Source organism: Strongylocentrotus purpuratus, unplaced genomic scaffold, assembly GCF_000002235.5.
Source record: "Strongylocentrotus purpuratus isolate Spur 01 unplaced genomic scaffold, Spur_5.0 spur5_scaffold_3, whole genome shotgun sequence".
NCBI lineage: Eukaryota > Metazoa > Echinodermata > Echinoidea > Camarodonta > Strongylocentrotidae > Strongylocentrotus > Strongylocentrotus purpuratus.
This window is the reverse complement of record NW_022145609.1, coordinates 10,970,728-10,988,508: the sequence shown is the minus strand read 5'-3', so window position 1 is coordinate 10,988,508 and position 17,781 is coordinate 10,970,728. Positions and strand designations below refer to the sequence as shown.

The following is a 17,781-nucleotide window of genomic DNA, read 5'->3' as shown; positions in this document are numbered from 1 at the left end:
ATCCAAAACATTTGTTTTTGCAATCATCCAATACAACGATGTAATTTTCCCACTATTTCTGCATCCTGTTATTTGCTAAAAGAAAGAAAGAGTACTTTTTTCCTTTCTTTTTTTTACCCTGAAAATCGCGTCGTGCGAAAGTGAGCGCTTTTTTTAATACTAAACTAAGAAACTAAAGAAAAGGTAATTTTCTGGTCACAATTTTTTTTTGGCCGGGGGGGGGGGGGCAAGGCCCGCTCGGCCCCCCTGTATCTGTGCCCATATTGCTCCGGTTGTCTCATTTTCGCCAGCACAAACGTAGCTAGTTCGCGTATATAGCAGACCAAATTACGGTGGGTAAACTTTAAACTTTAAACTCAAAAGTCAATGGGACATGAGGGTTCCAATGAAAAAGCTAGTGATAACGTACGTCGGGGTGGATGTGTTTTTCGTTTAAACAAAAAGAATTGTTAACGATTTTTGGGGGTAAAACTCCATAGGCTAACATGTTTATAGGCTGCTGGACTCTGACGATGGGGGGGGGGGGGCGTTGTCAAATGAGACTAAAACGGAGCTATATGTGCATTTCTTTACTGTTAGTTTGTTTGATCTGATTATCAATCATGCCCTGCGCATGTCAAAATCTTATGTTATTTAATCTTATGTTTGGAATTGAAAACAAATGAAATGGGTTCCAATTGAAATCAAAAGATCGACCGTGTTTGAAAAGTTCGAGTAAAGTTAAAGCTTAGCAACCACGGAAGCATGTGCATGGTCCTTAAATATCAAAACATAGAAGTTTTAGCTGAACTTTAATTCTACGGTCTCTCGTGTGAATCTAGCTGTCACATTGAACTGCTTTTTGATTGACTGCTGACGATGAGTAGAAGAATATAGTATTGAGAGCAGCATTATTATAATGATACAATCGCCTCTTTTTTCACAGGTGTTCTGCGGGGGAGGGAGGGGGTGGGAGCATCACTCCCTTCAACTTTCTCCACGACCAAATAAATAGAAAATACGAAGAAATGGATATTAGAGGGAAAGATGACAATACACACACCAAAAACAAAAGAGGAGAGAAAGACAAAACATATTTTTATATTTACCTCTACCTCAAAAAGAAATCATTTTCATTATTACAGAAGGCTGTCTATTAAAGCATCTAAGTGTCTGCATTTCCTCAGTAACTCAAATCTTATATACATATCTTTCTGAGGCAGAATACATATTTGTTGAATCACAATTTTCCAACGTTATAGGATGGGAACTCTTTTCATACCCCCAATAGCCCCCTTTAGCACAGGCTTTAACAATTACATTTCTTTCAAAACGTTCAAAATTAAAGAAGAATATGTGAAATGCTGCAAGCAGGGGCGTGAAGTAAGGACATTTTTGGAAAAAGAAGAATAAAATAAACAAAACATATATCATGCAGTGATTAATCAGTTAAGGCTAAAGCACAGTATTTAGGTTCTCAAGTGCTCATTGATGCATGTTGGTAGGAAATCTTCTTTATCGGTGTGTATGCTACCTAGCAGAGTATAAATTGCTTTTTATATAATAAAGATATGTAAGCCTTACAAATTAAAAAAATCGAGAGTAGGGCTGCCTACTCTCATAAGAGGGGAAAGGATGAATGGTGAACATTTACCTCAAAACTTAATTTGCCTGTGTGATCATTCAGTTTTAGTTTAGTTTCTTTTATTTCACATGACAAAAATACAATATATTAACAAAACATAGCATATTTACAAAATTGATATTCGTGAACGATAAAGACATCTACACAGCATAAGTTTGTATTGCATTTACACTAAATATAGAGACCAAAAAAAAATGAAATGATATGGATGTAAGAAAGAAGAGAAATAAGAAGAGAAGGTAAAGAATGGGGGTCAGAAGAAGAAAGAGAAGAGAGAAAAGGAAGTTTTAAAATAGAATGGAGAATTTATAGAAAATAGAATTTAAAATAGAGCACTAGTTTTTTGATTTTTCCCTCGAAAATGTGAAAAATCGCACCCCCCCCCCCCTGAGCGCCAGGGGGGGAGGCATCTCCAAAAAAAAGGTTAATTAAATTGTTTTCAAACGTTTTTTTTTCCCAAAGGAGGGGGGGCCTCTCTCTGGATCCGCCACTGGTCACACTATTGCGTGATAAATAATATCCAGGGTTGGGGTGAAATGTATGTTATCGTCTTGAAGAAGAAATCGTGTTTTGTATATTGAACATGTCAGGTACGGCCTATTATATACTCCTATTTTTAAATCCTCAGGACAGTTTTGACAGGCAGTTTGTAATTGAGATGTATGTTGCTTATTATTAATAACATTCAAGTACACTGATATATTTAGTCTGTTTGGTGCCATTGCAAACACCTCATAATATAGAAGGTTCGTAACAATGGACGCAATAACATGTAATTCTATTTATATAACTACCATTGCCAGATAAGATAGCTTGCCTAATTCATCCATATCATGGAAATATTTGTGACTCTCTTATCTATGTGTATACTGTATACTTGCACGTTTATTACAATATTATAAGAATGTAACTTCGTTAGAATTGCAGGAAATTAAACCCCTATAGGCCTATATGGTAGAAAATTACAAATTTCGAAACTAGGCTCTCATTTCTAGCGTAGTGCAAACATTGTTAATGAAATGTACATATTTTAAAATGATATATGCAACTGTGCGTCACGATATTTTTGTTATTACACAAATTTGGCATCCATTATAAATATGGTTTGGTTGATCTGCATAGCTGATCACTTTTGAGCAGAAAAGAAAGGGTATCTCACAAGGCACACCGATTGAGGAGAGAAGCTAAACCATATAATTTGTTTAATATTGAAAGCAATGAAGTAAATGAAGTCGGCAGCATTGGAGATGTGAATCGGTCTAGCGGTCCGTCATCTCTGTGTGTTCGCAAAATGATTTAGACGTACGAACCCCGCTTCGAAACATGTCATATGTACATCTAAAGTTAACTTAACCCAATAATAATAATTGGGTCTTATTTATCCAGGGGAGCTCTATTAGTATCAAACATGGTTTCCTGAGGGCCCTGCAATAAGAGGATTTAGAAAGGGACGAATGTAGGCAAAACATCTTGTCGAAGGATGTAAGCACCGAGCAAGGATCGAACCCAGAACCTCTCGTATGAGAGTTAAGAACCTTCACTAATATACCACAGTGCTCCCAGGAACAAATATTCAAATTAACGAGAAAAAAAATTGCAATTATCATTGCTTGATTAGACAGTCTGGTTTATTGCGTTATTATTTCCATCATTATAATTTTAACTCTCTGAACACGAATTCGCTGGATTCCATAACCCATTTACTAAAGCTATGGACACAAATCAGAGCAGCGACCGACCGATTAGTAGCCTGCTCGGTCGCCGCTGGAATTTAGGCATCGCCCAACGATTTTTTGAAGAAGTCGAGCAGGCTATAGAGCCCCAGCGATGCCTGGGCGGTGACCTGTCGATTTCCCGTCGGTCGCCGAACAATTTTAGGTCAAAACTGGTCGAAATCGGAGAGCTCTCCGGGCGGCGTCCGGGCAGTGGCCGACCGATGACCCTCCGATACCCGAGCGGTCTCCCACCGGCCACCGGCTAATTTAAAGGAAATTGCGCGGCAACCGGCCGGTGATCGGCGGGGCGCCAAAATACGCTCGGTGCCCGGGCGTTCGCCGCCCGGACACCTACCTAATCGAGCGTTCGCCGTCGAGCGATTTAGGTCAAAAATCAAAGCCGCTAGGTCAAAGGTTGCTGACCGATTTTAAACTCGCCGCCCAGTGACCGACTGATCTCCCAGCGGCGACCGGGCGGCGACAGGGAGGCGAGCGGGCGGTGAACGCTCAGCAGCCTTTGACCGAGCGGCTTCGATTTTTTATCTAAATTGCTCGACGGCAAACGCTCGATTAGGTCGGTGCCCGGACGGCGACCGCCCGGGCACCGAGCATACTTTGGGGAGCGAGTAAAAGTGAGCAGGCGCCGCCCAAATAGTAAATCCGCGCTAAAACTTCAGCAGCGACCGACCGATGCCCTAAAAACAAGTGGTGCCCGGGCGGCCGCCGCTGAGGCTACTTTTAGGTGATTTGACCATAGCTTTAGAATGGTACCTTGTGTATGTGCTATATAAATCCGATTATTATTATTATTATTATTATTACAATCATTATTATTATTACAACCATTATTATTATTATCATTATCATTATTATAATTGTATCGTATGACATAATTGTTTTTTTTTAACCCCAGTGTCGTGAACGGAAAGAAAATGAAGAAGTGTTTCAGAAAACCTCACTCAGTTGTCCAGCTTCTCCTCATTCTCTGGATGACATCCCTCATCCAGGTTGCAGTCGGGGGTAAGTAACATTGAATAAACGTATACCGCTTACGAATTGAACTATTTATCAATGTTTATAGGCCTAGATTTTCTTCTTTATTTGGGGGCGGGGGACATAAATGTAAATCTATCACTGTCTACTATGAATTCCACGTACACATGAATGAAATGGTTAAAAAATGAAATATCCTACATTGTAGTATAAAAAAAAGGAGTAGTTTTAAGATTTTTGACAAAAATCTGGCATTTTCTGAAAGTAGATTATGTTTTTTGGTTCATTCTCCTGTAATTGGTCATGTAGGTCTATGGTATATAGGCACACGGTTTTAATACACTGAATGTACTCGTAGAGTTTGATTTACATTCAGTACATGGATATGATATCAATTTACAGTACGTTAGTTTCAGTTCCGAGCACGTGCGAGTAGGCCTATGTATCAACACTTGTCAATATTAATAGTATTCATAATAGTCATTATAAAAAGCGAGTATATAATAACATTTATCGTTCTCTCTATATGGCTTTAGATTTCTTTCCTTGTTCGGGATCAAACATGAACTTGTCAGTGACGTTGGTTTGCGATGGACAATACGACTGTGACAATTACGAGGATGAATCATTATGTAGTAAGTAATATAATACCTCCTTAGTTTTGATACTGAAATTCTTTTTGACTACATGCCCGTGTGAAATACTGGTGCGGAAATATGAAGTCATATATTTCACATTCTCTTACATTCTTTCCCCTGTCTTATAAAATTATGAAATTCATTAATATCTTGTATTTTAGTTTAAAGATAGACTTGTTTCGTCTGTCTCGTGGAATTTTCTTGGATATTTCAGTCATTGTGGTTATGGCTTTGTGCTCTCGGCCTATTATGTTATCCCATTTTGGTTCATTCTCCTTTAATTGGTCATGCAGGTCTATGGTATATAGGCACACTGTTTTAATACACTGGATGTACTCGTAAAGTTTGATTTACATTCAGTCAGGCGCGTACGCAGGATTTTTTCAAGGGGGGGGGGGTTTAACATTTATAAATCGGGCCGAAAATTTGGCAACGACTCAGCTGACCGCTGAATAAGCGGGGGGGGGGGGTAAGAGGACACCTTTTTTTTTTTTTTTTTTTTAATAATTAAAAAAAAAAAAAAAAAAAAAAATCTAAAAGGGGGGGGGGGGGGGGTTAACCCCAAACCCCCCCCCCCCCCCCTGCGTACGCGCCTGCATTCAGTACATGAATATGATATCAATTTACAGTACGTAAGTTTCAGTTCCGAGCACGTGCGAGTAGGCCTATGTATCAACACTTGTCAATAGAAATAGAATTTCGTAACGTTTGTTTAAAACAAAAGTTTAAAATAAAAGATAGGGTGCACGAACCAAAACTTAGGGTACATATTGTATTTCATACAAAACCTAATATAAGTGTAGTTATAATAAGAAGTGGGTAAATATTAACATTCATCATTCTCTTAATGGTTTGAGATTTCTTTCTTTTTTAATTTTGATCGAACATGAAAGTTTTAGTGGCCAGTCTTTACATTTTGTAATGAACAGAGAATGTTGCCCCAGAAACCTGTGTCCATATGATTTATAGGGAAAAATGTCCCCATTCTTTAAGGGGCGTCTGATATTAACATATCCCTGATTATGATCTTTCTCGTGTGAGTAATGTCTAGTCATAATTTCTACCAACGAAATTTCGTGCGTATGGTAAATGGGTGGAAATCGACTTGATTATGTGCTCGGTACACGAACACGGAATTGTTGAAATGCGGGTAGGGAAATTATGAAGTCATATATTACGCATTCTCTCACATTCTTTTCCCCTGTCTTATGACATTTTGAAATTCATTAATATCTTGTATTTTTACGGTGAAATTTTCTCCATTATTTTTAAGATAGACTTGTTTCGTCTGTCTCATGGAAATTTTCTGGATACTTCAGTCATTGGGGTTGTAGCTTTTGTGATCTCGGCCGATGAGGGATTGAGGGTATCCCAGTTGGTTTCAAAGACTTTTCACAACATGATAGGGGCCAGGGACTTGTCGTGAAAGTTTTTCTCATTTTACTCACAAAACAGTACTTCTCAAAGTTGCTGATTATACCTAAGCCATTGATAAAAAATGTGGCAGGCTGAGTGTAGCTGTCGTGTTAACCCCCTAGACCAACTCAACAGACCCCATGAAATCGGGCCCAAGCACCAAATTATGTCAAAATTGTGTAATGAAATGAGAATGTTTCCCTATTAAATTGTGTCCATATGATTTATTGGTAAACATGTAACATGTGTTGTAATGTCCATTCATAATGTCTCCAAACAGAATATCGTGCATGAGGTAGATAGGTTAAACCGATTTGACTTTGGGCTATGTTTTGGGAGCTCTGACAGAAACGGTCAGGTCGACAACCTTTTGGGGGAATGACCTATATTCCTATATCTAAGTAACTTAAGGGGGTCAAATCGTATGGATAAAATAAAATACATATTTTCCGGAGAGGTTCCCAGACTAGTTAGTGCAAGGTAATGAAGCTTATCTACGGATTCCTAGTTGAAGAACTGATCAGAATCCTCTACATATGCGAAAGTCACTTGTTTTTTCTTTTCTTCCTTGTTTATTTCAAACTAATTGAAAAAAATTCTTACAGATTATTCAGCTGTATACCTTGAAGAAGGCGATTCACATTTCATCTCCATACCAAACACCCGGACAGAACGATTTTATTACGCAACATTACTACAAACAAACGCTACGAATGGATTTCGAGTTCTGTTTCAATATTTGTATCTCAGTAGCGATGATGTTAAAGTCCTAATAGGGACAGGTAACGATCCTTCTAATATACAGTCTGTCATAGCAACTATTCATGGATTCATAAACTCTGAGCCTGAAGATGTCTATGTAGATACCAATGAGATGTGGTTTGCTGCTATAGGAGGGCGGCTAAACAGCGGTATCCGTGTGGATGTTGGTGTTACTGCCTTTGATTTGCTGAGTGAGTATAATTGCATCAATCGGGCTTTACTGTTCAATAATCCATGTGGCTTTTTTAAATAATGAAATGACTGAGATAACAGAAGTGACATATTAATCGTGGTCATTCTCGATTCGTCTTATTTGGTTATCATGTATAGGTTGGATATCAATGCATCGCTCAATGTACTTCATACTGTAGTCACATCAACAACAAGACCGACACCAGACCAACCCCAGACCGACTAGGGACCGAACAAATAATTACATCATCATGATTATCCACAATTAATGGCCAATGAAATCGGCTGTATGCAGTCGGTTTGAGAATAATACGCCAAACATGTGACTAGACGATACACAATGTCCTCTATTGAAGCAGTAGTCAAAGAAAACTGAGTGTAATCAACGGTGAAAATTTCAAGCATTATGAGCTGTCTACATATAGTTTCTATTTTCTATCCTCTACCAGCCTTATTTGATTGTTCGAGCTCCAACATGAGCGTGTCACCGACTGTCCTGTGCGATGGAATTTTCCACTGCGATCATTACGAGGATGAATTAGCATGCAGTAAGTCAAAGAACGATTGATATATAGTACTGTATTATATAATTGGTAGAAGAATCCCTGTAATCTGATTAGTCAATTACCGTGTAGATAATTTTACTGGATACACGCGATATAAACACGATATATGCGATAACGGGAATCGATACTACCAACAACTTTTGTGTTCTAATTTTGGGAAGGGGGTTATTAAGAAACGATTTTTTTTTTCATTCAAAATAATTGAGTTGTGTATATTGTGTATGTTATGTGATGTAATTTGAAATAATATGTATTTGTATGATGAAAATGTACATGTATTGAATGAAGACAATACAAAAATACTATATAAAAAAAACTAGTCTAAAAATAGAATAAATGTTAACAAAGAAAACTATCCACTTTGAATCAGTCTGTTCAAAAAATGTGTACAGGGCATGCGTACCAAAAATGCCTGACTTCCCCGTTAGTTTTCATAATTTACAGTCATCATATAATCTGTAGATTAAAGAAATTGAAAAGGGTTTTTGTCCGTCCGAGATTCAGCACATTAGAACAAGAGAATCTCAGTTAAAACTGCTTCATAAAATTGTATATGTTAATCGCTATTTATATAGTTTTAATTCATTTCAAGGGTTAATGCTCATTCGGTGCAAAAGATGAGGAAACATATATGCACATATTCGGGGGGCTTTGGACGAATGGTCGCGTTCAAGTCAACGCGACGCGACACTACCAACCCTTTCGGCATAAGCCTGCGTTGACTAGTCTTCCACGTCATTCGTTTATAATAGAATTGAAGGAATAGAAATTTAAGTCGTTTAAACTCAAATAATCAAAATAGAAACCGATTAAAAATCAAATAAAACTAGTTTCTACGTAGTCTTGCAGATCAGGCGTTTATAAGAATTAAATCAATAAATAACAAGAAACACAATCAAATAATTAATTTTGATATTTAAAACTGTCATGTAAAGGTGTTTACCTAGTCTTGCATATCAGTCTTTTATTTATTAAAATACCCAAAAATAATGTCAATTTCTTTCTATGTATGGAATTCAGAAAGCCCCCCCCCCCCGGTCCCCTTATCCCGAAAGGGTGCATTATAAGGCGGTAGGCCTACTCCGTTATTTATTTATTTATTTGTCATTTCATTTGTAAAGACTGTTATGCATGACTAGTTTACACCAAGAAATGAATTCTATACTTACTAGAAAGAATTGATATTATTTTTATTTGACATTTTGAAATATTTATTGAATTTATTAATTGATTTAATTCTTATAAACGCATGATCTGCAAGACTACTTAAAAACAAGTTTTATTTATTTTTTAATCTGTTTCTATTTTAAATATGTCAATTTAAACGACTGAAATTTATATTCCTTAAATTCTATTATAAACGACGGATGTGAAAGACTAGTCAACGCACCCGTTCGGCAAAACCAGGGGGTTTTGGACGAATGGTCGCGTTTAAGTCAACGAGACGCGACGCTACCCATCCTTTTGACCCAAGGGAATTGTCCTGAAATTTTCACTCATTTCAATTACAAAACTTTGCCTACCAAAGTTACTGATTATATCTTAGCCACTAATAACAAGTGTGGCAGGCCGAGTGTAGTTGTCATTTTAACGCCCCTTAACCACCTGAGCAGACCCCATGAAATCGGGTCCAAGCACCAAATGTTGTCAAAATCATATTTTGTAATGAACAGAGAATGTTTCTATAAAAATTGTGTCCATATGATTTATTGGAAAACGTGTAAAATGTTTTGTAATTTCCAGTCATAATGTCTCCCAGCAGAATATCGTGCATGAGGTAGGCCTAGATAGGTTAAAACCGACCTGACTTTGGGCTCTGTTTTGGGAGCTCTGACAGATACAGTAAGATCGACAACCTTTTTGGGAATGACCTATATGCCTATATCTAAGTTACTTAAGGGGGTAATATTGTATGGATAAAATAAGGTATATATTTTCCGGAGAGGTTCCCAGACTAGTCAGTGCAAGGCGGTGAAGCTTATCTACGAATTCCTAGTTGAAGAACTGATAAGAATCCTCTACAGATGCGAAAGTCACTTGTATTTCTTTTCATTTTTTGTTTATCTTAATCTCATTATAACAAAAAATCTTACAGATTATTCAGCTGTATATCTTCAGGAAGACGAATCACATTTTATCTCCATACCAGACACCTACATACCAGACACCTACACTGTAAAAAAGAATTTGTTCATCGGTAATTTTTACGTATTTTTTCCATGTAGAATTTACTTGAAAACATTAGTTTTGCCACTTACGCACTAAATTTAAGTCTTGCTAACTCAAACTTTCAATTTAGTAGAACATACGTGGAATATTTAAGTAAAATCAAATACATAAGAACTTTAAGTAATTTCAGCTTGTATTAATTTAGTAATTTTAACTCAAAATCAGAAATTATACGTATTACCTAAACAATTTATGTTGATTATTCTTATCTTTTTAAAGTAAGGACCGATGCAGTGCGTGATAGAAATATTTACATAATTTATGAATATTCATTAAGACCAAATTAAACTCTTTTTTAAATAAAACAATTCTTTTTTGTGGTTGAATGAAAATTTAAGGACTTTAAAACATTTACTAATTCATTTAACATGGCTAAGCAAAGGACAATTTTTAATTGTTACCAAGTTCAAAACAAATCAAAACTTGATATTTCAGGAAATTGTCAACCAATTTTCCTTTTAAGATGCTACGATCAGATATATATAACATTTGGAGCCTTTCAATATGTGTCGAATTGAAGCGTATGTAATAGTTTGTGATGGTGGTAGATATATATATATACGGTTAAATCTTAAATAGAAGTAGTGGTAGTGATTAGTGATTAATCTTAAATAGAAGTAGTGAATGATTAGTGGATGTTACTTGTTAGATTAGATGGGTACCAAATCGTGCAATATGTAATCCTATCATAGCTTTTTTTTAATTATCTAAAATGATTACAATACTTAAATTATTTACGTTAATGTAACTCGATTTAACTGAGTAAAAATGTATTCAGCAAAATAAGTAAATTCTAATTAAGATGCCGTAGGTAATATTTACTTAATAAAAATAAGGCAATTCTTTTCCTCAATTTTATTGAGTTATTTCGACTATTATTTGTTTACAGTGTACACAGGACGATTGTATAAGGCAACCTTACTACAAACAAACGCTACGAATGGATTTCGAGTTCTGTTTCAAGATTTGTATCTCAGTAGAGATGATGTTAAAGTCCTAATAGGGACAGGTAACGATCCGTCTGATATACAGTCTATCATCGCAACTATTCATGGATTCATAAACTCTGAGCCTGATGATGTCTATGTAGATACCAATGAGATGTGGTTTGCTGCTATAGGAGGGCGGCTAAACAGCATTATCCGTTTGGATGTTGGTGTTACTGCCATTGATTTGCTGAGTGAGTATAATTGCATCAATCGGGATTTACTGTTCAATAATCCTTGTGGCTTTTTTAAATAATGAAATGACTGAGATAACAGAAGTGACATATTAATCGTGGTCATTCTCGATTCGTCTTATTTGGTTATCATGTATAGGTTGGATATCAATGCATCGCTCAATGTACTTCATACTGTTGTCACCAAGGGTGTCGATTTGTATCCGTGGTTGGGGGGATGATAGGTTCCAAAATATTTTCGGCAATGGATCAAACCAACCAAGAGGTTGAAGCGTGTGGCATGTTGCACCCCTCCCCAAGCGCGTAGCCAGGATTTTATTTTAGGTGGGGGGGGGCGGTAGTGAGCACGCGAATCATTTACAGAGCGCGCTCCCTAGGAGGTTGGGTTCAGGGAGGAGGCAGTTTTCCCCCTCCCCCGCGAAGCGCGGAAGCTTTGACGTTTCATTAAATCATTAGAGAAAGAAGACGATTCGTTTGACCGTTCTCGACTCTTAATCCTTGTTTGAATCAAGTTCCCCTTCCTCCGCGCATAGCGCGGAAGCTCTGATGTTTCATTAGATTATTAAAGAAAGAAGACAATTCGATGTACCATTCTCGACTCTTAATCCTCGTCTGAATTCAGTCCCCCCCCCCTTTTTTTTTCCGCGCGAAGCGCGGAAGCTTTCACCTTTCATTTAATTAGTAGAGAAAGAAGACGATTCGTTGTCTCGTGTCCTTGTCTGAATTCAGTTTCCCCGCGCGGAAGCTTTGCATTTCAATAAATTATTACTCTTAATCCTTGTCTCTATTTATTTTCGCCCATCCCGCGCGAAGCGCGGAAGCTTTACCGTTTCATCAAATTATTAGAGAAGGAAGACGATTCGTTGTATCGTGTCCTTGTCTGAATTCAGTTTTCCCCCTCCCGCGCGAAGCGCGGAAGCTTTGAAGTTTCATTTAATTATTACTCTTAATCCACGTCTGAAATCATTTTCGCCCATCCCGCGCGTAGCGCGGAAGCTTTCACGTTTCCTTAAATTATTAGAAATAGAAGACGATTCGTTGTATCGTGTACTTTGCCGTTTCATTTAATTATAACTCCTAATCCTAGTCTGAATTCAGTTGCCCCCTCCCGCGCTTTGCGCGGAAGCTTTGCCGTTTCACTAAATTATTAGAGAAAGAAGACGATTCGTTGTACTGTTCTCTATATTAATCCTTGTCTGAATTCAGTTTCCCCACATGATGTACGTATGGAACGTTCGTTCGCAAATGTTTGCATGCACAGCCCGAGTGGTGGGTATCATGTTATCTCCCGGCAGTGCTTGTCGCAATAGCTTCTGGAAAGAAATTGTATACTACTGTTAGTGTTATCGGCCACTAATTAGGCCCATTAGTGACTATACAAAATATATGCTCTTCCTGGCTATTTGGGAATGTGTCAGTTTGCAACAGAAATGGAGAAACGCGAATTTTGTTGAAAATCATGTGATATCACGAACATTTATAAATCACTTGTATGAAATTGAAAATAAGTCATGGTTGGATGTTATTTTTTTTATATATATATATATATTTTTTTTTTTGGGGGGGGGGGTTAGCGCCCCCAAGCCCCCCCCCCCCCACCAGTACACCAGTGACATAGGCCTACATCAGCTTTTCAATAAAAACAAAAATAAGATGTGACATAGTAATCTTTCTCCAAAAATGAAAAATGTTTTATGAAATATCAGGAAATAAAATGAGTGAAAAAAATAAAAATAAAGATACATGACGTGAATTTAAAAAAGGGTGAACGGAAACAACAAAGCAATTAGTGAACTATTTTATAAATCATACTAATGTCCGAAAATCTTTCTCCTTGTCTCCGATCTAATCACGAATTCGTCACAGAGTTCATCTATGTTTACACTGTCCATAATTGTTTGATGTGCATTAATTGCAGTTACTACTTTTGCGCTTCGCGCTTAACATTTAGCTCGTTGCTTTTTAACGCTGCGGCTTTGCATTTGGCGCACTGCATTTCTATGATGCTGTTGATTAAACAAATTGAATAAATTCATCAATTCCTGATGAAGCCGTATGAGCGAGAATTCAATTTATTCTTGTCTCATATACGGTTGTCTCATTTACTTCGTATTGTATTATGAAAATGAGATAGCAAAATGTGTATATTGATGGTCATCTTGCGAGTAATTACCATTAACTACTCTCATCGGGCTGTCATGAATTTTTCTCTTCATTTTTTTAATTTGTTATGGTGAATTATTGGGGGGGGGGATGATTGTACAGGCCATCCCCCCACCTGAAATATTGGGGGGGGGATATATCCCCCATCCCCCCCCCCCGGGATATCAACAACAAGACCGACACCAGACCAACCCCAGACCGACTAGGGACCGAACAAATAATTACACCATCATGATTATCCACAATTAATGGCCAATGAAATCGGCTGTATGCAGTCGTTTTAAGGATAATACGCCAAACATGTGCCTAGACGATACACAATGTCCTCTATTGAAGCAGTAGTCAAAGAAAACTGAGTGTAATCAACGGTGAAAATTTCAAGCATTATGAGCTGTCTATATATAGTTTCTATTTTCTATCCTCTACCAGCCTTATTTGATTGTTCGAGCTCCAACATGAGCGTGTCACCGACTGTCCTGTGCGATGGACTTTTCCACTGCGATCATTACGAGGATGAATTAGCATGCAGTAAGTCAAAGAACAATTGATATATAGTACTGTATTATATAATTGGTAGAAGAATCCCTGTAATCTGATTGGTCAATTACCGTTTAGATAATTTTACTGGATACACGCGATATTAACACGATATATGCGATAACGGGAATCGATACTACCAACAACTTTTGTGTTCTAATTTTGGGAAGGGGGTTATTAAGAAACGATTTTTTTTTTTCATTCAAAATAATTGAGTTGTGTATATTGTGTATGTTATGTGATGTAATTTGAAATAATATGTATTTGTATGATGTACATGTACATGTATTGAATGAAGACAATACAAAAATACTATATAAAAAAAAAACTAGTCTAAAAATAGAATAAATGTTAACAAAGAAAACTATCCACTTTGAATCAGTCTGTTCCAAGAATTTGTACAGGGCATGCGTACCAAAAATGCCTGACTTCCCCGTTAGTTTTCATTATTTACAGTCATCATATAATCTGTAGATTAAAGAAATTGAAAAGGGTTTTTGTCCGTCCGAGAATCAGCACATTAGAACAAGAGAATCTCAGTTAAAACTGTTTCATAAAATTGTATATGTTAATCGCTATTTATATAGGTTTAATTCATTTCAAGGGTTAATGCTCATTCTGTGCAAAAGATGAGGAAACATATATGCACATATTTTGTGAATGCGTTGTAGTGAGAAGATTATGGGAACAATGTAGTGATATCCTGGATCTTCATATTTTTAAAGATATGAGCTGGAAGGAAGTTCACATTGGATTGGATGAATTGAATGAAGATAGGCAAATACTTAATCACGTTGTTTTATTAATCAGATATCTGTTTTTTTTAAGTAGGGAGAAAGAAAGCCTCTAAGCATTGAGGAAATAAAATGAATAATATTTAATAAAAAGCGAACAAGAAGAAAGAAAGACTGCTACTGAGCGAAGAACATTGAATCTCCATTATAAAAAATGGGAACATTTTAAGGTAAACATTGACAATAAACAAGAAAATTGACTGGACGAGGACAGGAGGGGTCCCTTCAGTTCGCATTTATGTGTGATTGACCGCTCTCGACTGCCATGGACTGCTCACGCTTTGTTTGTGTGTGTTTGTTTTTATTTGTGGGGGGGGGGGGTGGATGTTTTAAATATTTTTTTTATCAGTCGTTTGCGAAGTTCATGACAATGGGCCGTATGCATAAAAAGTAGCAATTGCTTGTGCTAGCCTTTTACTTGAATCCGTATGCATAAACATAAGCAATTGCTTGCAAGCAAATGCTTTTGCTAGCAAGCACAAGCAATTGCTTGATGTCCGCAAGCAATTGCTTAAAGATCAAGCAATTGCTTAAAAACGTATGCATAAAACGAACCTTTTGCTTGTTCTTATTAAAGCAATTGCTTACGTTTTTTCAAGCTCCGTCATAGCAGCTTGAGCTCTTGCTTAATCGGGACGTTCGCGGTTAAGCATCATGTTTATGCTCGTTAGAGAAAGACCAAAGTTGTACAGGAGTAGAATAAATCGAGAAGAAATTGCTCCCGAGACCTATCGAAAACTATTCCGTTTCGACAAAGAGAACGTTGAGTGGTTAGCACATAGGTTCATACCTGAACATGATGAAAAACGGGGAGGATGTCTGACAACGGTGGAGAGCATGGAGGCCACGCTCCACTACTTGGCGGATCCGGGTTACCAAACAACAGTGGGGGAAGTGATGGGGATCAGCCAGACCACTGTTTCTCGACATGTGGCTAAAAACATTGACCTCATCGCAGCGCAGCACCCTACCTGGATCACGTTTCCCACTTCAAACGCAGACGTGACACATGCAAAGGAACGATGGGCTGAAAAACTGGGGTTTCCTTTTACTATCGGGGCGATTGACTGCACCCATGTGCGGATTGACAAACCGCGCGGCCAGTTCGGAGATGAGTTCATCAACCGCAAAAACTACCCTTCCTTTAACGTCCAGGCAACATGCGATGAGAACTATATCTTCACTAGTGTTGACGTTGGCTGGCCCGGATCGGTTCACGACTCCCGGATTTTTCAAACGTCGGACCTGCGCGATGTCGTTTCAAGAAATGTTCGCGGCTGCCTTCTGGGGGACTCTGGATATGGGATATCACCATACATGATGACGCCCTTCGCTGATCCAGACACGCCGGTCAAGAGGTCTTTTAACAGGGCTCACACAAGAAACCGTGTCGTCATCGAGCAGGCTTTTGGGCAACTCAAACGGCGATTCCCGATCCTCAGGTATGGGGTTCGCCTGAAGCTCGAGAATATCCCCAAGTGCATGACATTTGAATACACTACTAGTATGCGAAACCCGCCTTTGTTCTCCCATGAATGATGTTCGCACCGGCGTGACGTCGCTATTGTTGAGATCGTAAGCAATTGCTTGCTGGAGGCAAGCAAAAGGTTTGAGCACAAGCAAAATGTTATGCATACGGATTTAAGCAATTGCTTGAGCTTGATATTTTGCTTGACAAGCAATTGCTTGTGCTTGAAGCAATTGCTTGCAAGCAATTGCTACTTTTTATGCATACGGCCCATTATGACTCAGTATTGTTATGTTCTCAATATAGGCACAGCCAATAATTAAATGTGCAAGAAACAATAACCTGCCGGTAATTAAATGTTTTGATTGAAGTTTTTTCATGCATCCACATCTAACTTAGATCTCACTCAATTTCATGAGCTAAATTCATGATACAAACCTTTCCTTAGCGACCACCCAAGGGAACACAAATAGTGGCCGTTGTAGACAGGTGGTCGTCGTAGACAGGTATGCATTGGCGGCCATTCCGATTTTGAATAATTGATTGACAGTACTCCCAAGCTCTCCTCCAGTGCACAAACATTTCTCCATGGCTTTATAAGGGCTCAGTCGGGCGGAGAGCTGATCGGTAAATCTAAAAACGCAATTTTTTTTCTTCTGGTGTTTAAAAATTAAATAAAAAAAGTCTGATACGGTTTCTAGTCAAAATTTAAATAAAAACGAACAAATATAATTTTCTCACTTTGAAATTGTCCGGCATTTTTTTTTAAACGGATTTCAAAAATTATTTAAAAGAAATAAAATGACGAAAAATTGATTGATAGACGGGCCGCGCCCATTCACCGTGCCTCTTGATCTTGCAGGCTAGCGTTGGCCAGCGCTAGCGGTGCCTATGCACTCGTGCACGACGAACAAGCGAGTCATCAGCCGTTTGCGAAGTTCATGACAATGACTCAGTATTGTTATGTTCTCAATATAGGCACAGCCAATAATGAAATGTGCAAGAAACAATATCCTGCCGGTAATTAAATGTTTTGATTGAAGTTTTAGCAAAAGCTTAGCCCCGGCATGCCGAAAGGGTGGGTAGTGTCGCGTCGCGTTGACTTGAACGCGACCATTCGTCCAAAGCCCCCCCCCCCCGGTTCGGCCGTAAGGGTGCGTTGTTGACTGGAACGCGACCGTTCGTCCAAAGCCCCCCCCCCCCCACCCCACCCACGGTTTGGCCGAAAGGTTGCGTTGACGGCTTTTGCCGAAAGGGTGGGTAGCATCGCGTTAACTTGAACGCGACCATTCGTCCAAAGCCCCCCCCCCCGGTTTGGCCGAAAGGGTGCGTTGGGAGTGTCGTGTTGACTGGAACGCGACCATTCGTCCACCCCCCCCCCCCCCCCCCCCCCCCCAACGCGACGCGACACTACCAACCCTTTCGGCATGGGCCTGCGTTGAGTAGTCTTCCACGTCAGTCGTTTATAATAGAATTTAAGGAATAGAAATTTAAGTCGTTTAAA

General features: G+C 38.4%; 1 protein-coding gene across 1 annotated transcript; it reads left to right on the top strand.

The window, feature by feature from the left end:
* The first annotated feature begins 15,463 nt into the window (after window positions 1-15,463).
* Window positions 15,464-16,348, top strand: LOC115928478 (putative nuclease HARBI1). The gene has a single exon (XM_030995711.1). The coding sequence runs from the start codon at window positions 15,464-15,466 to the stop codon at window positions 16,346-16,348; it is 885 nt and encodes a 294-aa protein (XP_030851571.1).
* The last annotated feature ends 1,433 nt before the right edge of the window (window positions 16,349-17,781 follow it).